Consider the following 24,269-nt stretch of genomic DNA (forward strand, 5'->3'; position numbering starts at 1 on the left):
GTTTCGCATTGATTTGAATTTCCCGCGGCCTCGAACAGGTGTTATGAGATCAAGTTACCTTACAAGAACAAGTAGATTCTCAGTTGTTTCGTGACCTTTCACTAGCTATCTTGATTTAAATGTTGTAGAGAGAACGGTTTGCGGCGCAGGAGAATCGCAGTGTTTGTGAAGAGCACACCACAGCCCCCTTGGATGCGTAAGTAGTTTTTGGTCCAGTTTCGGTTAGTGCCGTTTCGGTTCGGGAAAAATGCGCACAAAGAGTCGAAGGTGAGCCGGTTGGTGTAAAAATCAAGCGTCACGTGATCGCGATGCTCATATTTTTTTATTAGTCGAGTGAGAGTACTGGAATCATGAATGAAAAGCTGGTGAATGACCTACCTAGAGTTTGGTGACGTAATTTCTTAGATATACCGCCCACAGGTGTGTTTTTGTGTCTCGATGTGGTTTATTTATTGGGCTGCAGGAAAAAGTGGGCCTTGGTTTGTTGAATGGTGAAAGCAAAGCGGCAACAGCGCGGTTTCTGTTGACTTGAATTTTTTTCCCTTGCGTTTTACGTTATTAATTGCTAATTATATGGATATTGTTGGGTGGCCTTGAATGACCACAAAGAATGTTTATTGATAGGTTTTCGATTCGTTTGACTATTTTTTAGTACCAGTCGAGGCAAGTTTCGACCGGATTCGGACAATTCACAAAAAAAACCTTTAAAATGAATAAATAAAATAGATAAAAATTACCACAAAAATGCGCAATCATTTGTTTTATAACGTCAAAAAAATATAAATTTCGAATTTTTTTACTCAAAGAAATAAAAAAAAATAATCGTAAAAAAGCGTATTATGTAGTGGGGTCTAATTTCGGATCAAAGTGACCCGTGACTTTAATATCAAGTTGGCAGTCCTGCATTATTGGTGATATTAAAGTAATAAAGAATACCATGTTACAATTAAATTTCTGATCAAATAGCCTATGACTGAAATTAAGTTGGCAACATTGACTATCAAATTGAAACATCACATTTTGTGATGTATTGGCAACATAATATTAAATTCACCGGTCACTTTGATCCCGAAATTTACCTATTAATTTAATCATTGAGATATAATTTTTTAAAAATGGATTTGAAATAAAATTTCACCTATGATTCGAAAATTGAAAAATGCGTCACCTCACAATCACAGACCATTTGGTTTTTAAATGTCACCCTGTATGTATAATAGAAAAACGTAAAAAAAAAATCTGGACATCTTTCACTTTAATATTTAAAATAGTGACTTTTAATTAATCTACTGGCAACACTGAATTATTGGTTATCCTTTTAATTTGTTATATTAATGTGATGATGGCTAAATCAGCAGTCGCCCGTCGCAATTAAATGACAATTGCCAATTGACGTTTGAATTTGAAAGTCAAGGTTGCCAAACTAAAATTTTCAATTTGACACAAAAATCACAATCATTTATAGTCACCCTGTATTTATTAGCATAGTGACGTAACTTGTAAATCGCTCGATAATTAGTAATAATTACGGCGAATTGACGTTTTCAAATCACTTCGAAATGTTCGAAAGCCATTAAAATTTTTCTTTAATTTGTGATAACAACTCGCGTGCTGTAATTTTCCGATAAAAACCGCCTAAATGTCAGTTTCGGTCTATTGACCTGCAATTAAGCCGAAATTTGATATTTATAAAATTACACTTAATTACAAATCCCGAGCGTAAAACCGATCCATCTGTTCACTTGAACTCATTTAAGCCGTCTGCAACAGCGCAGACATAACGGTAAATCCCTCAAGCAACATAATAAATAACGTCAACCACTCATTATGAAAAAAAACTCAACTGAATCACTAATCGGACATTTTACAGGTGTTTTTTTACCATGTTGATTAAAATCATCGTGATTTGTTCGGCTTTGGCAGCTTTTGCCGAACCACAACACAAGGTATAAACATCAAATTTATTATAAAGAAATAAGAATTTTATTACAGGTCCACAATATTATTTTGTACCCTGAGAAATACTCCTGGTGCCAAACCACCCCCATCCAACAGGTGGTGGCATCCCCAGGATACGAATCCGTCACAATTCACAATAATGTGTGCGTGGGGGCATGCTATAGCTATAGCATTCCTAGCACACAACCAGCCGAACCCGGGGAACTACTAGGGCCCTATTGCGACAGCTGCCAACCTGTTGAAACCAAATGCTATCACGTAGGTGTATTGTTGGTTGCATATTTTACACAACTGGACGTTTGTCGTAACTAGTTGCACATCTGTCACCTAGTGAATTGAACGATTTTTGAACACTTTAAATAGGGATTATAGCAAATTTTTTCGACAATTGATTGGAATTCAGCAGTGACAACACTTTTAGGACCGTATTTGCATTTTTTTTTACTTGTCGCCTGTCATTTGATCAAACGTAGCAATCTATACAAGACATACGTTCATAAAATCAAGTTTTTGGTTTTTAAACGAATTAATTACCTTTGGGGCAGTTTTCCGAACTTGAATTTGTCATAATTTCGCACGATTTCTGCAAAAATCTGAAATTTTTGGTGACAATAGACAGGGTTACCACCATTATGCAAAATTGTGATAATTAGTGAAAAATTGCTTTCTTACGCACTAAAATGAACAATAAAGTATTAATTAGCTTGGGGGTGACTTACCCGAATGTTAATTAGACTGAATTTTGCCATTTTTCAACAAATTTGATTAAAACACATTCAGTCGCAGGTGGCTAACAACAGGGCTACCACACATTTTGCATGAAACCTGAAACTCCCTTGTGTGAAATTTTGAAAAATTGCTTGCTTTTAATGTACTTAAATGGATAATTATCTTAATTGCCTTTGGAACAGTTTGTTAAACTATAATTTTGTGCAATTTTCGCAATAAATTTGCTAATTTATTAAATACCAACCTGACAAAACAAGGGCTATTTGAAGGACGCCGATCATTTTTTAATTTTTTCTAGGTCACTTTGCATGCTGATGGTAGAAACACCGAGGGCCCCAAGACGTTCCAAAAACGCGTCCAAATTATCCTCAAGTGTTCATGCATGTCGTGTGAGAAATACCACCGTGAGGATTGCGAAATCACCGATCAGACCACTCTTGAATTGCCTCAAGACCTCTTCACTAACAAGAGTCAGGAACCCAAACCCGAGGAACCTCCCGAATTGCTCGACCTTGTTTCAAATAGAAAAAAACGTCCGGTAAATCCCAATTTCAATATTGCCAACACAACTAACGAACAGCGCTACCAACTTAACACGAAACTGATAAATTTGTTGAAAAGTATTCAAAACGAAGGAGAGGACAGTAATATAAGCTACGATAAGGAGCAGTTAAGGGACTTGTTGAAGTTGATTGAAGGGTCTGAGGAGGAATTGAGTGATAAAAACTTGATGGAGTTTGTGAATTTTGTCAATGTGCATAATTCTGAGGACTTGGAGTTGGATTTGAGTCGACTTAAGGACGTTTTGACTAGTTTTCAGAAAACCCAGAACATTTTAGACAAACATAGGGACTTTGGTTTTGGCCAAAATCAGAAAAATAATGTCAAAATCGAGCAGGATTTGAAGAAATATAATCTCCCTAAAACTTTCGGCTTGGAGGAGAGTCATAGACACCACCATCTCGGGGACGAGGTCCATGTGGGGCTGGACGTGGGGCATCTCGTCAAGGGCCCCCACGGCAGCATGGTCCTCTCCCCCAACCTCAAAGTCGAGGAGAAGCTAAACATCGATTCGGATGTGTTGAAACCCAACCACGACGGCGTTGTTATCACCTACGAGAATCACAGGAAGGGCAACGATATTCTCACAAATTAATTCCCCAAATTGGACATTTCGAGATTCTAGTCGTGTGAAATTCAGCTTTGCCGTCGCTCTAGTATTAGAAAATCTTAAATACGTAACTTTACTGTCTCTTCAAACATACAGCTTTAAGTAGTACAAAAAGGATTTTTGAAAAAAATCAGTGTACAGTACAATTAGCGTTTACTAATCCGGACTAACAAAATTATTCGATTCAAAACTGTGGTATTTTAGCTCTTTTGTCTAAGTTATCGAAATTGCAAGGGCTGTGTGCTTTTTTTAGTCAAAATATTTTTACTTTCTTTACTTTGTTATCATAGTTTTATATATTTTTATGTACTAATCTGTTTTAACGAAATATAATATATTCCATTTCCACTACTAGGCTTTTCATCCAGAGTTAAGAATTTATTTGACATTTAATTCCCTAGAACGTAACAAAATTCCCTAAATCTAGGTCTGGCAACCCTGGTTGTCAAGACCACGAAAACTTTTTGAACATTTTTTTCAAAAGTGCGGTTGAGAATAAAATTGTATACAAACCTCTGTAGAAAGTTTGTATGTCGGTAAAGGTGACAGAAATAAGACACTTCCCATACGATATGCAATATTCTATTGAGTCAAATAAAGTCAGATACATTTAAAAAATTAAGTCTTTTCGTTTTTTTAAATTGTTTGGGAGAAATTTGGATTGTTTTTCATTATTTTAAATATCTTTCACAGTTACTTATTGCACAAAAAATGAGGAAAACTACAATTGACGGTCTAGTCTATTATTAATAGTAAATTAGTGATTTCCAATGTTCATGGCCGTTGGGAAACACTGATAACTGCATTAAAAAATAGTGCGCGTTCTCTTATCACTTTCTTAATCAATTTGAAAGGTATTTATCTAAAGATAAAGTGATAAATTGCAGAAACTGTTTGACGTGAGATTAGCATTTTTTTGAATAATTGTGTGAATTTGAGGTACCTGTTTAACACCAAGATAACACGTTTTATCAAAAAAAATCGGATCAATGTCCTAATTTCCCTATTGCTTAGATAAACGGTGAGTGTTAATCTCTTATCTTGATCCAAATTCAAAAATAATCCTTTTGTGACGTTTCCTCGTACTAACACAATGAATACTAATTACTCTAATGTCCTCTAACGTGTAAACCTGTGATAAGACCCCACCTTAAGTGAAATTCTCTCACATTTCAGTGTTTTTCTCAGGTAATAGTGGACACGCATCCATTTTGTGTAACTTTCACGTCCCGGATTCCGCATTACATGGCCAGGTGAGAGAAATCAAATTACCGCAATTCAGGTCCTGAAAAACTAAAAAAATTACACTTTTCATGAGTAGTGTGTAATGAGATAATTTGAATTTGGCGGGTGTTGGTATCCGGTCACGTGACTCCCCCCATATGTCACAAGTGTCATTAATCACGATTTTCGTCGTTTTTGAAGCGTGTTGGTCTGAAAATTAATCCAGTGATTAAAAATAAATATCGACCGTAAATAATTCCATGTGTCCTTCACGCAAACGTTTAAAATAGCCCCCGTTTTGCGTGAGCTTAGTGCGATCAAGTGTGCGGTGTCTGAGTGAGAAAATTGCGATTTCCGGCGTTTTTCATGATGAAAATGAAGATTTACAAGGTTTTAATATTAAGTGAAGTCATTAGAAGCCCTTTGACTGTGTTTCGTAGTGAAAAATCGGTTTAGACGTGAAAGTGAGGTTAGGTGACTCAAAGACAGTTTTTTCGTGGTTGATGTTTACCAAGTTGATTATTATGTGTAAGAGTGATTTAAATAGGTACAATTATTTGAGCAAGTGCTTGGATAAAGTCAGTGGGATTGTAACAAATAAGATGCATAATGTAGAGTCGAGCTTTGTCACGTGCAGCATTGGGTACAGGGCAAGGAACGATCCTGGCGACTGACAAAAGTTATTCGGAGGCTGCCAGGATGGCTATTTGACATTGACTTGATGCTTTCCCCCTGGCTGATTCGATGTTTGATGTCCAGGTGAGCCCCCACGTCACCGGTTGCGTCATTGGATTGGTAGTTAATGAGTCATGGGAGTAGGCACAAATTTCTCATTGTTTGTTTGGCTGGAGAATTCGTGACCCCCGAAGTCAAGGATAGCGAACTCGGGTGATAAATTCGTGTTATTGAGAGTTTGGAGTGGCTCAAATTGGAAATGTATCGGCTATGGCCCAGATTTATGGGCTATTTTGAGCCTAAAGGGAGGCACCTGTCTGGATTCCGGTTTGGACTGGATCAATTCATGTAAAAGATACTTTTCGAAGCTTTTTTTTTTCAATTTTCTTTATAAAATTTTTGGGCATATTACACTTCAGGTTTGCCCCAGTTTCAATTTTTTTGTTAATTTGGGACATAATTATTCGAGAAATAATAACTCAGCTTTTTTTCGCACGGTTTTGCTAAGTCGGGTCAAAAAATTACTCAATCGAGTTGAGAACAACGTAATTTTTGTTATGTTCATGGATTTTGAGCTTAAGACTGGTGAAATTTCGCCAAACTGGCTTTTAAAGTCACTAAATTAGTTTTAAAATGTCATTATTTTTGATAAAAATAAATTGAAAAATTACAAAAAATATGTTTATGCATTTTTGAAGCGTAGTAGTATAGAAGTATTTTTATCTACGTTTTGAGCTAAAAATTTAATTTAAAAATATTTTCTCAAGAAAATGGTCGAAAATGCACTTAAATTAACTTAAATTCTCTTGAAAATAACTCAAAAAATCGATCATTTATAGTAAGCACATTTTTGAGCTAATATCTCAGTGTTTTTTTTTGTAAAATTTTGCCAAACTGGTTCCTAAATTCAATAAATTAGTTCGAAAATGCCTTTATTTTTGTATGTTTCAGCTATAAATGATCTGAATAATAACTATATTTGGTCGTAAATGGTGCTATTTTTGCATTTCTGAAGTGTTTAGATATGTTTTGTGCTAAAAACTCTAGTCCTTTTTCAAGATTGTTTTAAACCGGGCGATAAAGCACCAAAATTGGTCGAGAATGCCATTATTTTTTATTTTTTCGAGCTTTTGGGCACTTTTTTTATTTGAAAATGCAATTATTTTGTAAAATTTCTCTAAAGAAAAAACAAAAAATCTCTACATTTGGTGTTATTTTTGCATTTTTTGAGTGTTTTGGCTATAAATAAGCTAAAAAATAACTATATTAGGTCGGAAATGGTGTTATTTTTGGAGTTTTTATGCGTTTAAGTACGTTTTGGGCTTAAGACTTAAGTATTTTCTCGAGAAAATGGTCGCAACTGCCTTTTTTCGAGCTTTTGAGCACTTTTTTTTAATTAGGAGCAGAATTATTTTGCAAAATTTCTTTAATAATAACCCCAAAGGTCACTAAATTTGGTGATATTTTTGCATTTATCGAGCATTTAAGCACATTTTTGAGCTAATATCTAAGTTTTTTTTTGCAAAATTTTGACAAACTGGTTCCTAACATCGTTATATTAGTTCGAAAATATCTTTATTTTGCCTTTTTCAAATGGTGTTATTTTGGCATTTTTTAAGTGTTTAAATATGTTTTATGCTATAAACTTGAGTATTTTCTCGATATAAAAAGCATCAAAATTGGTCGAGAATGCCATTATTTTTCCTGTTTTCGAGTATTTCAGCGCTTTTTAATTTTGTAAAATTTCTCTAAAAAAAATTCTAAATTTGATGTTATTTTTGCATTTTTTCAGTGTTTTAGCACATTTTTGAGCTAAAAACTTAGTTTTGCGAGATATCTCTAAACCGGATCAAAAAAAAAAAAAAACAACAAATTATCTCTCGAAAATAACTGAATATTTGTCTTTTTAACACGTTTTTTTAGCCAAAAATGCAAAACAGTGTTTGTTTTTTTTTTTGAGATGAAAACCAGTTTAAAAGTTTAGCAAATTCGGATCAAAATGACATTATTTGAGCCTTTTTTTTGTGTTTTAGCACGTTTTTCAGCTAGAAACGCAATTATTTCGCAAAATTTTATCAAAAATGAGCCTAAAAGTCACAAAATTACATCGAAAATGTTGCTATTTTTGTTTTTTTCGAGTGTTTCCGCATGTTTTTCATACAAATCATAAATGAGCTGAAAAATTACCACATTTGGTCGAAAAAGATGTTTTCTTTGTATTTTTTGGATTTAATTACGTTTTCAGCTCAAAGCTTAATTATTTTGACTAGATTTTTTTAAACCGGCTGAAAAAACACCATATTTAGTCGAAAATGCCATTATTTTTGTGCTTTTTCGAGCATTTTATCACTTTTTTCAGCTATAAACACAATTATTTTGTAAAATTTCGTTCATAAAAAGGGAGAATTTGGGCGTTTTTGAACTAGAAACGCACTTATTTTGCCAAATTAAAAAAAAAAACTCAAAAAGTTAGCAAATTTGGAGTTATTTTTGTATTTAATGAGAATTTAAGCACATTTGTGAGCTAAAAAGTTATATTTTTGTTGTGTCTTTTTGGAACAATTTTGCTCGTTTTTGAAATGCAATTATTTTGCGAATTGATACTTTTCGAAGCGATTTTTTGCCAATTTTCTTTATAAAGTTGAGAATTTGGAGTTTTTGTGCTTATTACACTTCAGGTTTGCTCCAGTTTCAATTTTTTGTTAATTTGGGACATAATTATTCGAGAAATAATAAAAAATTACTCAATCGAGTTGAGAACAACGTAATTTTTGCTTTGTTCGTGGATTTTGAGCTAAAAACTGGTGAAATTTCCCTAAACTGTCTTTTAAAATCACTAAATTAGTTCTAAAATGCCATTATTTTTGATAAAAATAAATTGAAAAATTACAAAAATTATGTTTATGCATTTTTGAAGCGTTTAAGTATCTACGTTATGAGCTAAAAATTTAATTCAAAAATATTTTCTCGAGAAAATGGTCGAAAATGGTCGAAAATGCCCTTAGCATTTGAGCACCTTTTTCAGTTTGAAACGCAACGATCTTACAAATTCTCTTGAAAATAACTCAAAAAATCGATCATTTATAGTAAGCACATTTTTGAGCTAATATCTCAGTTTTTTTTGTAAAATTTTGCCAAACTGGTTCCTAAATTCAATAAATTAGTTCGAAAATGCCTTTATTTTTGTATGTTTCAGCTATAAATAATCTGCATTTCTGAAGCGTTTAGATATGTTTTGTGCTAGAAACTCTAGTCTTTTTTCAAGATTGTTTTAAACCGGGCGATAAAGCACCAAAATTGGTCGAGACTGCCATTACTTTTCCTTTTTTCGAGCATTTGATCACTTTTTTCATTTAGAAACACAATTTGTAAAATTTCTCTAAAGAAAAACCAAAAAATCTCTACATTTGGTGTTATTTTTGCATTTTTGAGTGTGCACCAATTTTTGTGTGAATTATTGTTTTCATAACTTTATAATCGCTGTCAAATTTAAGATTTATTTAAGATTGGCGGTTGTAATTTTTGGGAATGCAGTGCTACCAATTCGCATTCGCGCAGAATTTATTTTACACTAAATGAATCTTTTTATTGTAAAAATCACAAATTCAACACTTCACCTATTTTATTATTATTATTTGACCCGGCAAAAGAAGAAGAAACCATTTGGCAGATAATTATTTTGAAGACTTAATTTTCTGACAAATAATTTCCACAACTTTTACACTCCACTGACCCGGCGGTTTAGACATGCAGTCAGGCAAGATTCACCATTACGGATATGTTGCTGATAAATTGTTTGAAAAGAGATTAATGTAAAAAAAACAATCTAGCGTCACTGCAGATCTTCCGCCTCGCAACTTAATGAATTATTATTAATTAAGTTATTATTATTAATGTTATTAAAATAAATTTTATTGATATTGCGACATTTTCTAACAATATTACAAGTTTTTAAAATGGTTGTCTTTTGAATCGCAATAATTAAATTTTAATTTAATTTTAAATTACAAGATTTAGTTTTAAATTGTTTGGTAACAGAATAAATTTCTACAAATTTTGAAAAAGGATTTGAGAAATAATACATTTTATCTAAAATACAATTAATTCATATTCATAATTCAATAAATACTTACTGTTGCAGTCAAAAATCACAAATTCACACACTTCATTTTGCAATAAACAAAAAAAAAATAAAAATAAAATGCTCTGACCTTATATGGCATCATCTTCTGCTACCATTTGTAGCGATTCCCCTCATCTTCATAGAACGGACTTACTGAAATAAAAGAAATTCAAAATTAATTCAATTTGTTTTTAAATTAATTGAAAATTTTTAATACAATTTAATGAGTGTAATTTCTCTAAAAAATCAAAAAGTATTGTTGACTTACCCTTTAATCCGGATCCTTGTAGCACGATTGTCTTCTCCATTACCCCCATTGGCACTCACTAAATCACTCGAAATTTTAAAAATCGCGCACTACTAAATGTCTATTAGCACTCGAAAATACACAACACGCACTCACTGGTGACCGAGTTTCGCACACTTCACTTTGCAATAAACAAAAAAATAAAAAATTAAAGTGCACTGACCTTATATGGCATCATCTTCTGCTACCATTTGTAGCGATTCCCCTCATCTTCATAGAACGGACTTACTGAAATAAAAGAAATTCAAAATTAGTTCAATTTGTTTTTAAATTAATTGAAAATTTTTAATACAATTTAATAAGTGTAATTTCTCTAAAAAACCAAAAAGTATTGTTGACTTACCCTTTAATCCGGATCCTTGTAGCACGATTGTCTTCTTCATTACCCCCATTGGCTCTCACTAATCACTCGAAATTTTAAAATCGCGCACTACTAAATGTCTATTAAGCACTCGAAACAACACACACGCATCTCCCATTTCAACACGATTTCGCAACAGAACCACCAAATAATAAGTTATGATTTATTCGGACAAGTGATTCGTACGAGAGCTCAGCTAAGACTGACTCGTTATTGTAATATTTTTTTCGAAAACGTCACAAAAACTATTTCGTAACAGTTCCGGTGTAAAAGGCCTTTGTTCGTATACAGGGTGTTTCACATAATTTTACGAGGCCTACGCCTGTAAGATGCAATCAATAATACATATTCCGATACGACTAGATTACAAATTTTGGAAAATTGGATAAACTTCTCTAGTTTGTTCACCCTTTCAAAAATTACAACGTTTTTAGTTGTTAGTTTGGGTGCGTACATTAGGCGCAAGCCTCGTAAAGTTATGTGAAACACCCTGTATTACCAAATTCTACGTCATCATTTTTTCCGTCCTTTACACTTGTTTACACAACAAAGGGATTTTTAGTCGTACAAATACACATTTTTTCTAACGTGACGTCACGGAATTTAACCCAATCAAATCTTTCAAATTTCTTAAATTCAACCAATCAGATTCAAATTACGCTATAATGTCTGGGTAAGTCTACGTTATCTTGTGTATGACTTGCTATAATTCACCAACAATGTTAATACACACCAATTTTTTGTGAATTATTGTTTTTATAACTTTATAATCACTGTCAATTTGTGATGCTATTCTGTATGTATCTTTCCTGTTAAAATTTTAAATACCCCCTTTATTTTTCACCTTTAAATGCTTAATTTTTAAAGGGTACTTTGTGGGTAGCATTTATAGATTTTATTACGGGATACCACAAATCTATTTATGTACTTTGAATGATGCTTTTATTTGGTTTAAATAAATTTTGTTTTTAAGATTTAGTCAATTATGCAAACAGCACAACGAAATACTAGAATACCAGTGCACCTTAGGGTTTTAAGTGCATTGTACTTTTTTGGGCATAGTAGTTACCTTACTTGAATAGGACATAGTTACTCGATGTCACAGAGTTAGCCTAATTTAAGTAGGAATATTAATGAGGTGACCAATGCAATTATTCGAGGATTAATTAATATTTTAATAAAATTTCCTGCTAATGAAGTTGCGATTGTAATTATTGACTGTGCACATATTAAAATTATTTTTCCCCCAGAAGAATATCCTTTATATCCAGGTCAACCATATTATTGTATCAAAAAATATTACTGGCCAAAAATTCAAAACATTTTTCGTTTTCGATTTCTTGCTATGCCTACAAACTGAGGCTTAACAATTCTCTTTTTTTTGTCTTTTCTGAATTTTCTTATTTTGGATTCTTTAGAATGAGTTTGATCTAAAATGTGCACCCCTTTCTGCGCTTTCGACATTTGTGACAATCTTTCTTTAAACATTTTGAACGTTTTTTACGGAAAATGACAAATAAAACTGGCTTGACATTTTTTCATTTAAAACCAGCAAAAATAGTTCATTTATAACAAAATAATAACATTTCCTCTGTTTAATACGATAAAAGCCGAATATTTAAAAGGGTCCGTTTAAAAGATATATTTTTAAATGAGCACTTAATTTTATGCATATACAGGATGCGCCTGAACTCGCTCCCCAGAGAAAAATTTCAAGTAAGATAAGATACCACAAACATGAAAAAAATGTTTAAAAAATTCTATCTGTCAAAAAATTTTGACATTATTTATTTTTTGACATTTGACATTTTTTTATATCTATTTAATGATACTGATGATCTTGTATACGTTTTCTTACAATTATTTAGTAAAGGGACAAAAATTTTGCCAATAAAAGCAACAAATAACATTGAACAGAGTTACAATTTAGGATACAGCTCCTTTGTTTTTTCTTTTAATAGCCTATAACAAAAAAACTTGGAAAAATTTTTTTGGAACAGAAATAAATAGAGTCAAAGTGCAAATTTTAAACCCTCATAACTTCTAAATATTTATAGATAAAATTTTATTTTACAGAATAGGCCCTATTAGGGGTTTTTTGTTTTTTTGCCAAACCGAGCCATTTTTGCATCTTCAATGTTTTTGAACAACAAATTCAGGTTTTCTGCCGAGAAATCACCAAATTTAAAATTGTTTAAAATGCAGCGAAATTTTTAATTTGGAGAATTTTTGCGCATTTTTTTCATTTTCACCTGCAATTATTTAGAAAATTTGTAACCCGAAAGTTTAATTTTCGATTAGATTTGTAAATTTTTGATTTTTTCGACGAAAAAACGAAGCTTCAGTGACTTTTAACTACCATTTCCAAGCGCCAAGATCGTAATTTTTGAAAATTTTGACTCTTAGTTGGCGTCCTTTTTCCCAGATTTTCGATAATTGTCTTTAACCGTGAAGATTAGATTGTGGAAGTTGGACGGAAGAATTGAAAGAGAACGAAACGAACATTAAAAAGTGATGGAAAACGGGAAAAGTTGGCATTTGCAGTGTTGAAAAAGTACTTAGTTTTGCGTTGACTACTTGAACTGTACTTTATTACTTAAAAAAATATACACAAAAAATAAATCAAATAAAATAGTGATTTAATTGTGCAATATGTCGGTCTTCAAAACGGACTATTCACGATTCTCTTGGAGGAAGAAACGAGACAAAACCATCCAGGAGCAACACGCCGGACTGTTAAAAGGTTAATAACGGCCTGAATTGCGGGTTTTGCGTGATTTTTTCCATTATTTCACCTAAAAAAAAATAAAAATATTTTTTGGAGTAGGTACCATGCAGACACCTGGCTACTTGATGCACATAAACAAGGGACAGGATGACGAAATGGAAATATGTTGCTTCAAAACGAGCAAAATCAAAATCGTTTTCACGTACTTAGTTACGGTACTTACAGGTGGAATTTTGAGACTTATTTTCCATTGGATACCGCATTGGTATGTTTTTGCGACGTGCAATAAATGTGCAATCGGTGAAGCGGAAAAGATTCTAATCAAGGTTTAAATCACCAAAAAAAAAAACACAATTTTTATTAAAATAACTCAATTTCAGGAGATATTCGGTGGTAAACATAAAATATATCATGTCAAAAATCTGAAAGTTTTGACACCTGAAAGTGTACAAAAACTGAAAGACGACGATGAAAATCTACTTAATTCGCATCACGTGACCGTGAAGGAGAATAATCCCAACTTGTCGGTGCATTTCGAAAATGGGGAGTTCAGGGACTTGGACAAGTAAGTAAAAGTGGGCTACGACTCTGAAATTAAGTTGGCAACACTGAAATTTTGATATTTGTATTTCGAGCTGTTTCCTTTGTTTTATTTAATTTTTTAAAAAAATTTGGTTTATCTAAGATTTTTTTCAACTAAACTGGACAATATTTGAATTATTGTTGCAAATATTTTCAACAAGTTTCAGCAAGAATCTTGTTTATTTTGTAAAATTACTGCAAAATATTGTTAAATTGGTAGTAATTTTTTAGCCATAATTCTGTGATTTTACCCTAAAAAGTTTTTGTTAATTTTTTAATTTTAATTATATTCTAAGAAAACAAGAACATTTCACTAAAAATTGTGTTTGTTTCACTTTTTAGTGAATTTATATGAATTATTTGTCGAAAACTTTCAAATTCTAACAGATTTTTGTCTAATAGTACAAGAAATTGCAAAATTTGATTCCATTTGTGTTTTTTTTTCTGTTTTTTTGACTAGTTTTTGGACAATTTACACAAAATTTGTGATTTTTGATCAGGTCAGTCAATTAAGTTGGCAACACTTTTGACGTTCTGTCGACTATTCAGTGTTACCAACCTGATTTCAAAGTCGCGGCCGCTTTGATCAAAACTTTGAATTTGTTTAAGGCTTCTGATGTTCACTTGCAAAAAAGTGACATACATCTGGGATTCCCGCAAGCACGAATTCGTGAAACTCCACGGTTTGGATCAAGGCGTCTCCAGTGACGTTTTACACAAAAACAAAGGATTAACAAATGGCGAACAATTCACTCGTCGATTGGTTTACGGTCCTAATAAAATAACCGTAAAAGAACTCTCAATTGTCACACTTCTCTTTTTGGAAGTTCTCAATCCATTCTATATTTTCCAAATTGGTAGTTTTATTTTATGGTTTTTGGACGATTATTATTGGTACGCAGCCGCGATTATCACAATGTCGGTGTTTGGTATAAGCATGACAGTGAGACAGACGCGAAAAAATCAAAGAAAATTAAAATCGACAGTTCACAGTTCGGATATTTGTACTGTTTTAAGGAAAATACCGAAGAATTTTGATGGATCTGGTGATGTGTCCTATCAGACTGAATCGATTTCGACGGAACTTTTAGTACCAGGAGATGTTCTAGTGATACCTTCACATGGCTGTGTTATGCATTGTGATGCTATTTTACTCACGGGGAATTGTATTTTGAACGAGTCCATGTTGACGGGTAAGTAATTTAATCATAATTAAGATTGGTTTGTTTTTTTCAAGCATGTCATGGGTTTAATTGATGGAATTGTGCTCAATCAAATTTTTGACAACTTAATTGACCTGTTTTGTAACTTTTTAAGGCAATAGTTATTTATATATCAAGGGAATGAACAGATATTTTAATCCCGAGAATGTAAGTAATGCCAGAGGCGACTGAAGAGTGCCGAGGGCATTTAAAATTTTTCTCCCAACAGGCTAAATAAAGAAAATGTTTAATTTGTCAAATAATGTCAATTAATTTGTCAAAAAATCAGTCTTGTTTATGTCAAAAACACTCATAAGATTCATTCAGTTTCAGTTTATTTTAAGAGTCAAAACCGGTATTTCACTTATTTCATCCCCGAAGGAAGTAAATTAAATTTTTAAATACTATTTTTTTAAGTTAACACCCTATATTTTTTGTTATTGTATTTTACTAAAACATATACAAACTCTAGAACGTAAAAGTGTACATTTTAGTAACAATACCGTAATGTAAACGAAAATCGTAACTGAAAACGTAAATAAACGTTTAACTTTTACGTCCAAAAAACTTAGTAAGTAAAAGTAAAAGAAATTTGAGTTTATGAACGTAAAAAGTGAACTTGAGACGTCAAAACTTAAAAAGTAAAAATGTGAAGAAACATAAACATGAACATAAATGATGAAAGACAAAAACGTAAGAATTTAAAGATGTTATGAGTTACACGTAAGAACGTAACCATAAAAATGTAGAAATGTAAAAAACTTTAGTAATAGCGCAAGAATAAAGTAAAGCAAACTTAAGCCGCAAACATAATAACGTTAATTTGTAAAAACATCAATAAAGAATATCAACGTATGACGCAGACGTAATAACAAAATAAAAAATAGTGTCATATTTGAAAAAAAAAACGAACAATTTGATCACTTTTAGTCACTTTTGAATTGAAAATATATAAACGTAAGAAACATGTTTTTAAAGACTTTGAGTACATTTTTGAGCTAGAAATGCAATAATATCGCGAAATTTTATTAAAAATTAGTCACAAAACTTTAATAAATTAGGTCGAAAATGGTGTTATTTTTGCTTTTTTTTGAACATTTAAGCAAGAGTTTGTCAAGATTAGAACTAAAAATTACCAAATTCTTGCTTTTTTGCACATTTAAGCAAGAATTTGTCAACATTAAAACTAAAAATTACCAAATTATGTTTATTTTTGCCTTTTTTAAACGTATAAATTGTCTTGAAAAATTATTAAATTAGGTAGGAAATGACAATTTTTTGAACAATTGGAGATTTTTTCAAATAAAAAATACATAAAAGTATGAATGCAAACGTAGAAACATAAAAATAAGGACGTAAAAGTAAAAAGGTTAGAGTATAGAAAAAGAATGATACGAGATTGTGGACGAAAACGTAAACTTAGAGACGTAAAATTGTAAATAAGGAACATAATCATATGTATGAACATAAATGTAAACATAAGCGTAGGCACGTATACAAACTTCAAAAAAAACTTAAAAACGTAAGAATGCGAAAGTTGTAAGAGTATAAGAATATAACAAGGAAAAGAAGAAAAATAAAGATAAGAAAAGTTTACATAAAAAGAAACATAAGCATAGTAAAGAAAAATGACTTTTCCAAATTATTTCTTTTGTACATTTCATAATTTTTAACAAATTTAATTTTGTTTATTGAAGGTCTGAAATTTCATTATATTGTGAATCATAATAAACGACTCTTCAGTTTCATTGACAGTTTCAATAGGCAACTAATAAAACTTGCTGTATTACTGGTTGCCTGCAGACAATTTTTGCATTTATTTTTTATTAATTACCCTCAATTATCAAAATAATTAACTTTTATTTTGTTTTATAACTGCATAAATCTAAACCTACCTTGTCTGTCTTTCACATTAAAAAAAAAATATTTGTGTGAAATTTTTGCCATTACTTGGTTTACAATAGCCAATGTGATCAAATCCTGTCGGATTTGACTAAGAGTTTCATTTTTATTTAACAAAGTGTCTTTAAGATTGCGCCCCCTAATGGGACTTACGGGGGCTGCGCCACATTTGTAAAAACGTAATGGTAAAATATAAGCGTACGTAAGGTTTGATACGAGTATACTGTAGAATTGAAAATACGTAAACGTAAACGTAGAAACATAAACACATAAAATGTAAGAACGTTAGCGTAATTGTGTAAGAAACTAACGCATTGAGATCATTATAGAAATTTAAAGACGTAGAATATAAAAACTTAAAAACGTAAGATCGAAAATATAGAACTTTTGTAGGAACATAAACGTACCGTAACGTAAATAATAAACACAAACGTAAGAATGTAGGCATTGAAAAAGAATAACATAAGGATTTAAGGACGTAAGAGAAACGTAAGTATGTGAAAATTTTGCGATGTAAGATTGTAAACGTAAGAATTTATATTTGTAAAGGCTTTCAAATATGCTTCTGCTTTAATACTAAGGTTGAAAAACGCCAAATTATAAAATGTAAAAATATGAGAATGGTAACATAAAAACCTAAGCGTACTTACCTAAAAATATGTTGTGTTTTCTTAATATTCCAAGAATTGTAACCTCACAATCTACATCGAAAAATAACACTAGTCAAAAAAATAAAAATATAAAAGGGTAAAAATTACTAAAAAAATGACTCACACGTTTTTATTTGACCAATGAATGTAATTTGTCGACGTAGAATATGTGGTTGCAATTTTTCACAATATTAAAAAACACATTCATTAAAAAAAATTATGCCTGTTTGAAAATACTTTCCAAGCTTGTTTTTATTGTTTTTGCACCACCCTGTATCATACCTAATATACAGGGTGCACTATTAAAACTAACAAATTAATTCCAGGTGAGTCGGTCCCCGTCACCAAAACCGCTCTACCCAACCTCCCCGACCTCACCTACGACCCCAAAGAGCACGCCCGACACACCCTCTTCTGTGGCACTCAAGTCATCCAAACTCGATATTTCGGTAACGAAAAAGTCCTTGCAGTCGTCGTACGAACCGGTTTTTCAACCGCTAAAGGTAACAAACCAATCAGAATAAAACTAGCAAGTCACGTGATACTTATAGGAAGTCTTGTAAGGAGTATACTATATCCACCACCGGTTGATTTCCGCTTCGAAAAGGATTCCTATCGATTTGTTGTTTTATTGGCTGGAGTGGCATTGATCGGTTTTATATACACAGTGGTCACTAAAGTAAGTTTTTTATTTGAAAAAATGAAACACAGTGTGTTGGAAATGTATTGTAGGTGATGCGAGGCGTATCGTCACGTGATCTAGTAATCGAAGCTTTTGATTTGATAACAATTGTGGTACCGCCTGCACTTCCGGCCGCCATGACAGTTGGCCGGTTCTACGCCCAGATTCGGTTGAAAAAAATGAGAATTTTCTGTATTTCCCCGAGGACTATTAACGTTTCCGGGTCTATAGATTGTGTGTGTTTTGACAAGGTTTGTTTTATTTAATTTTTTGATTATTAATTGTTTTAATTTTTTTGTCAGACTGGTACTTTAACCGAAGACGGCTTAGATCTCCTCTGTGTGGTGCCAATCAAAGATAAGAATTTCCACATGCCGGTGAAAAAAGTCAATTCTTTGCCTTACGACACTTTTGTTTGTGGTCTCGTCTCTTGTCACTCATTGACTATTATTGATAAACAAATAGTTGGCGATCCCTTAGATTTGAAAATGTTTGAGAGCACAAAGTGGGTCATGGAAGAGCACGACGTTGCTGATAACAACAAGTTCAATATGATTTTTCCGACTGTTTTAAAACCGCCCAAAAATCGTGAAAATCAAACAGACGATCTTCAAATCGGGATTATTCGGGAGTTTCCGTTTTCGAGTAGTTCGCAACGTATGGGTGTGATAATTCGCAAATTGGGGGCCCAACATTTCGAATATTATGCGAAAGGGTCCCCGGAGATGATTTTAAATTTTGTGCGAAGTGACAGTGTCCCTGGGGATTTTCACGATGTCCTTGAAAGCTACACCCAGGAGGGTTATCGTGTTATAGCCCTAGCCCACAAAGAACTAAAATTGTCATATGCGAAAGTCAATAAAGTCCAACGGGACGCAATTGAGAAAGACATGACTTTATTGGGGTTAATAGTGCTCGAAAATCGGTTAAAACCGGAAACAACCCCTTGTATCCAAGCATTGAACGACGCCAGTGTTCGAGTCATCATGGTCACCGGTGACAATATTTTGACAGCTTTAAGTGTGGCCAAAGATTGTGATATTGTGACACAAGGTCAGAGTGTCATAACTGTCAATTCTGACAATAGTACGCCACCGCAATTGTACTACACGTTGACCAACACGAAAAATAAAACATCGAATGAGATTAGTGTTTTGTCAAATTCGGCAAGTATTGTCAGTTTGGATACGATTGAGAGTCAAATTCAAAGCATTACTACCAACACAACGGTGAAAAAATTGGAGAAGCCTCATTTGTTTAACAATTATCGGTTTGCCATGACTGGGAAGGTTTGGGGTGTGGTTAAAGAGTTTTATCCCGAGTTGTTGCCACGTTTGGTCACTAGAGGGACGGTGTTTGCGAGGATGTCGCCCGAGCAGAAGCAACAACTCGTCCAGGAGTTGCAAAATCTGGGGTATTGTGTTGGTGAGTTGCAGATAAAGTTGGTAGCTCCGGTTTTGTATAATTGAATTTTAAGAAATTTTTGTAAAAGTGGGGTTATTTTGCGAAGTTTCGTTATAAATAAGCCGAAATTTTAAGAAATTGTGTTATTTTTGTCTTTTTCCAACGTTTAAGCACGTTTTTAAGAGAAAAAATTTTTTTTTGCAACATTTTGCTTACCAAAGCCGAAAATTTTTTAAACTTAGGTCGTAAATTTTTAATTTTTATGTTTTTTTGTTTGATAACGTTTCAAAAATTTGTTTTTACTAATTTTTACTAAGCTGTACTAAAAATGACATTTTTACGAAGTTGCGACGAAAGTAGTGTTTTATTTCATTTTTAGTGTTTAATGCGTTATTTCATTAAACTTTTTTTTATTTATTTGTTATAAAAATCGAAGATATTTAGAATAAAAAATTGATGGTTTTGTCAAAATTTAATAAACTATGTCAAAAATGGTGTTTTTTGCCATTTTTCAACGTTTAATAACGTTTTTAAGAAAAAAATCAGTTTTTGGGCAACATTTTGTTGCTTACTCTGGTTGAATTTTTTTTTCAATTTTTGAGTGCATTTTTCTCCTAAAAATTTATTTTTTATACGAAATATTGTTATTGGGACGGAAAATCACTATTTTGTGCCAAAAATTACATTATTTTCACCAAATTAAGTCGTATGTAGGGAATTTTTTTTTTTATGTAATTTAAAACTGATTGTTCTCTTATGAAATTCCCAAATATCGAATCAAAAATAAGCTGAAAATTTACAAAAATGGTGTTATTTTTGAATTTTTTGAACGTTTAAGCACATTTTTTTGTACATTTTATAGCTAAAAACTTATTTTTTTATCAAATTAAGTCGAAAGCAGTGGATTTTTTCCTTTTTCGAGTGTTTCGATTCTTTTTTTGCATCACTTTTTTTTCATTCAAACCACTATTTTGACATTTATGTGTTAATTTATCGTTTAATTTAAATTTAATAAATTATCTCAAAATTGGTGTTACTTTTGCCTTTTTCGAATATTTAATAACGTTTTTAAGAAAAAACAGCTTTTTGTAACATTTGTTTACCCGGGCCGAAAAATTACCTAATTAATTGCGTTTTATTTGGATTTTGAATACGTCGAGCCGAAAAAATCTCAAATTAGGATGAAAATTTTTAATATTTCGCGTTTTTACTCAGTCTTTGAGTGTATTTTTTAGTTAAATATTTATTTCTTATACGTAATTTTGTTAAACTAGGCCAACAAATCTCTATATTATGCCAAAAGTGACATTATTTCAACCAAATTAAGTCGAAAATATTGGATTTTTTTCTTTTTTTGAATGTTTAGATACGTTTTTTTATTATTTATTATTTTTTCATTCATACCACTATTTTGACATTCATTTGGTAATGAAATCGAGACATCTAAATTTAAAAATGATTGTTTTGTCATTAATTTCACCAAATTAAGACGAAAGTAGTGGGTTTTTCCTTTTTTCGAGTGTTGAATGCGTTTTTTCGTTATGGAAGATTACGTATGCGGACTTAATTTCATTTTTTTTTATTTATTTGTTAATAAAATCGGAAATATCTAGATTTAAAAATTGATAGTTTTGTCAAAATATAATAAATTATGTCAAAACGGTGTTATTTTTGTTTTTTTCAACTTTTAATAATGTTTTTAAAATAAAAATCAGTTTTTGGGCAAAATTTTGCTTACTGGCTGAAAATTACCAATTTACGACGAAAATTATTTTTTATTATTTTTTTTTTTCATGTTTTGAGAGCATTTTGCAGCCTAAAATTTATTTTTATACGAATTTTGTTAAATTGAGACCATAAATCACTATTTTATGCTAAAAATTACATTATTTTCACCAAATTAAGTTGTAAGTAGTGATTTTTTTTATTTTTCGAGAGTTGAAATACGTTTTTTTATTAATTCTCTTTTTCATTCAAACATTTGACTTTTATTTGTTAATAACATAGGAGATATCTCGATTTAAAAGTGATTGTTTTCTTATGAAATTCTCAAATATTGAATTAAAAATAAGCTGAAAATGAAAAACATTTTTTAGTACATTTTATAGCTAAAAACTTATTTTTTATCAAATTAAGTCGAAAGCAGTGGATTTTTTCTTTTTTCGAGTGTTTCCATTGTTTTTTTGCATTACTTTTTAATTTTATTCATTCAAACCACTATTTTGACATTCATTTGTTTATGAAATCGAGATATCTAGATTTAAAAATAGTCGTACTCGTAAAAAATATTCGTAAAATTTCTAAATTTTGAATCAAAAATAAGACGAAAATTTAATAAATTATCTCAAAAATGGTGTTATTTTTGCCTTTTTCGAATATTTAAGCACGTTTTTAACAAAAAAACTCAGCTTTTACAACAGCACGAGCTGAAAAAAACAAAAACAAATTAGGACGAAAAATGTTTGATTTTTTGCGCTTGTTGTCACCGTTTTAGTGCATTTTTTATCTAAAAATTTATTTTTTATATGAAATTTTTTTTTAATAAAATCGGAGATAATTATATTTAGAAGTGATAGTTTTGTTTCAAAATTCCTAAATTTTTGACATTATTTGAACCAAAGTAAGTGGAAAGTATTGAATTTTTTTCTTTTTTCGAATGTTTAGGTACGTTTTTTTATTAGTTTTTAATTTTTTTCATTCAAACAACCAATTTGACCTTAATATCGTTTTGTCATGAAATTCCCATATATTGAAGCAAAAATAATAATAAATTATCCCAAAAATGACATTATTTTCCCCAAATTAACTCAAAAATAGTGGATTTTTTTATTCAAAAACTAAAAAATTCCCACAATAGTGAATATACTTTTTTTTTCAGCAATGTGTGGCGACGGCGCGAACGACTGTGGCGCCCTCAAAGCGGCCCACACTGGAATCTCCCTTTCCGAGGCGGAATCATCCGTTGCAAGTCCTTTCACGAGCCGAAATCCAAACATTTCGTGCGTTTTGAACGTGATCAAAGAAGGCCGAGCAGCACTGGTAACCAGTTTCGGTATTTTTAAATACATGGCAGCGTATAGTTTATGTCAATTCGTCTCAGTTTTAATATTGTATAGTATTGATTCGAATTTGACCGATTTAGAATTCCTCTACATCGATTTATTCATCATTTCAATTTTCGCATTTTTCTTCGGAAAAACCGAAGCGTACAGTGGAAAATTAGTGAAAGAAACACCATTGAGTAGTTTAATGAGTGTCAGTCCGATTTTGTCACTACTATTACAAATGTTGGTAGTGATTGGGATTCAAGTTGGGGCTTTTGAACATTTAAAATTACAAGGTTGGTACAAACAGTTTCAACATAATGACGCACATAAGGATGAAGTTGGCTGTGTTGAAAATTTTGTCATTTTCACCGTGTCAAGTTTTCAGTATATTATCCTAGCGGTGGTTTTTTCCAAAGGTAAGCCATACAGAAAAAGTATTTTTTCGAATTACGGTTTTTTGATTACTGCTATTTTAATGGTGGCATTTTCGGTGTATTTGGCCTTATGGCCGGCGCAATTTTTCATCGATCAATTTGAGTTGGTATTACCGGAGTTCAATTTTCGCATTTATTTACTCGGCTACGCCTCGATTAACTTCCTTTTGAGCATTTTCATCGAACAAGTGATAATCGATTATGTCGTTTTCAAGAAGTTGAGGTTCAAATTTCACAATATTGATAAGTCAAAGCGAAAGTTTTTGGCCATTGAACGCGATATTGATTTGGATACAAAATGGCCGATTTTGACATCTGATTTTAAATCGGCCGCGAGTCCGTTGAATCCGTTGCCAACTTGCACGGCCGAAATTGTTATTGAAAAGGAAAAGTTTGATAAAAATCACGTTTTGAATACGTTGTATGAGGAGAATGTGGAGTTTGGGGTACCGAATGGTCAGTTGTGTGATGCGAGTTTGCCTTCCGAGTCTAGTCCTAGTTTAAGTGACACTTATAAGAGTTTTCCGAGTGGGAATACCAGTTATGATTTGGCAAATTCGCAGTGTAATATTGCGGAGCTTCCATATGATGATTCGGGGCAAAATTTGTCGAGTTTTAACTCGTTTGGGGCGAGTCCCAAGAGTAATAAGGATTGTGTTAAAGCATTAGAAATGAATTTTTTGGAAAATAGGTGAGGTATAGTTTTAGATTTAGTAAGTGAAAGGCCCTTTTGGCTTAAAAGTATTAAATGTAACAATGTGTATCTCTTAGTGTTCTTTAGAAGGATTTATTTATCTTTACTTATTGAGGGTATTTACGGCTTCACTAAACCTAAGTTCCTTTATTTTTACAGTTTTTATAAAGTGTTATTTTTAGACTTAATAGGTGTGTACTTAGAGGAATAAATAAAGTTGTTTGTTTGCTCAATTACTCAGTTTCGTGAACCATAAAATGCCTCAACCAATCCACTCATTCCTTTTTTATTCCCTCGCAATCACAAATATTGAGCAAAATGACTCAGTCTCAAAAATATGAGAAAAAAATCGCATGTGGTTACAAAAGTATCAGGACTTTGGGTTGTATTTTTGT

General features: G+C 31.9%; 3 protein-coding genes across 6 annotated transcripts; 2 read left to right on the forward strand and 1 right to left on the reverse strand.

Annotated features, from left to right (window-relative positions):
- Nucleotides 1-55: 55 nt before the first annotated feature.
- LOC123009278 lies at nucleotides 56-4,207 on the forward strand. Of its 2 annotated transcripts, none has more exons than XM_044405474.1 (4): nucleotides 56-196; nucleotides 1,871-1,946; nucleotides 1,993-2,217; nucleotides 2,987-4,207. In XM_044405474.1, exons 2-4 carry the CDS (start codon nucleotides 1,884-1,886, stop codon nucleotides 3,842-3,844), a joined length of 1,146 nt encoding a protein of 381 aa, XP_044261409.1. In that variant the 5' UTR covers nucleotides 56-196; nucleotides 1,871-1,883; the 3' UTR covers nucleotides 3,845-4,207. The 2 variants fall into 2 exon arrangements, with proteins under 2 accessions (XP_044261409.1, XP_044261410.1); XM_044405475.1 differs by lacking the exon at nucleotides 56-196 and adding an exon at nucleotides 312-420.
- Nucleotides 78-2,922, reverse strand: LOC123009282. 2 transcript variants are annotated; one of them, XM_044405480.1, is made up of 4 exons: nucleotides 2,835-2,922; nucleotides 2,679-2,784; nucleotides 2,494-2,552; nucleotides 78-342 (listed from the first exon to the last, which is right to left on the reverse strand). In XM_044405480.1, the coding sequence occupies exons 2-4, from the start codon at nucleotides 2,706-2,708 to the stop codon at nucleotides 102-104; spliced, it is 330 nt and encodes a 109-aa protein (XP_044261415.1). In that variant the 5' UTR covers nucleotides 2,709-2,784; nucleotides 2,835-2,922; the 3' UTR covers nucleotides 78-101. The 2 variants fall into 2 exon arrangements, 1 of the variants encoding a protein (XP_044261415.1); XR_006413008.1 differs by lacking the exons at nucleotides 78-342; nucleotides 2,835-2,922 and adding an exon at nucleotides 1,948-2,436 and having other exon boundaries at nucleotides 2,494-2,634.
- Nucleotides 4,208-5,047: 840 nt separating the features above from the next.
- On the forward strand, nucleotides 5,048-24,107 carry LOC123008477 (polyamine-transporting ATPase 13A3-like). 2 transcript variants are annotated; one of them, XM_044404289.1, is made up of 10 exons: nucleotides 5,197-5,842; nucleotides 12,975-13,292; nucleotides 13,377-13,603; nucleotides 13,658-13,842; nucleotides 14,469-15,052; nucleotides 17,940-18,116; nucleotides 18,165-18,292; nucleotides 18,346-18,546; nucleotides 18,598-19,720; nucleotides 22,578-24,107. In XM_044404289.1, the coding sequence occupies exons 2-10, from the start codon at nucleotides 13,202-13,204 to the stop codon at nucleotides 23,873-23,875; spliced, it is 4,014 nt and encodes a 1,337-aa protein (XP_044260224.1). In that variant the 5' UTR covers nucleotides 5,197-5,842; nucleotides 12,975-13,201; the 3' UTR covers nucleotides 23,876-24,107. The 2 variants fall into 2 exon arrangements, with proteins under 2 accessions (XP_044260225.1, XP_044260224.1); XM_044404290.1 differs by lacking the exons at nucleotides 5,197-5,842; nucleotides 12,975-13,292 and adding an exon at nucleotides 5,048-5,112.
- The last annotated feature ends 162 nt before the right edge of the window (nucleotides 24,108-24,269 follow it).

The sequence above is a fragment of the Tribolium madens genome, unplaced genomic scaffold (genome assembly GCF_015345945.1).
Source record: "Tribolium madens isolate multiple individuals breed KSU strain unplaced genomic scaffold, Tmad_KSU_1.1 Scaffold_71;HRSCAF=194;Tcas5.2_LG6, whole genome shotgun sequence".
NCBI lineage: Eukaryota > Metazoa > Arthropoda > Insecta > Coleoptera > Tenebrionidae > Tribolium > Tribolium madens.

Coding starts and splice junctions, on each gene's coding strand:
- LOC123009282 (XM_044405480.1), bottom strand. CDS start 2,708: ATGGCAAAATTCAGTCTAATTAACATTCGG. Junction 2,553..2,678: donor TCAGTCTAATTAACATTCGG/GTAAGTCACCCC, acceptor CAAAAATTTCAG/ATTTTTGCAGAAATCGTGCG. Junction 343..2,493: donor TTCGGAAAACTGCCCCAAAG/GTAATTAATTCG, acceptor TCATGATTCCAG/TACTCTCACTCGACTAATAA.
- LOC123008477 (XM_044404289.1), top strand. CDS start 13,202: ATGTCGGTCTTCAAAACGGACTATTCACGATTCTCTTGGAGGAAGAAA. Junction 13,604..13,657: donor CGGAAAAGATTCTAATCAAG/GTTTAAATCACC, acceptor ACTCAATTTCAG/GAGATATTCGGTGGTAAACA. Junction 15,053..17,939: donor GAACGAGTCCATGTTGACGG/GTAAGTAATTTA, acceptor AATTAATTCCAG/GTGAGTCGGTCCCCGTCACC.
- LOC123009278 (XM_044405474.1), top strand. CDS start 1,884: ATGTTGATTAAAATCATCGTGATTTGTTCGGCTTTGGCAGCTTTTGCC. Junction 1,947..1,992: donor TTGCCGAACCACAACACAAG/GTATAAACATCA, acceptor ATTTTATTACAG/GTCCACAATATTATTTTGTA. Junction 2,218..2,986: donor TTGAAACCAAATGCTATCAC/GTAGGTGTATTG, acceptor AATTTTTTCTAG/GTCACTTTGCATGCTGATGG.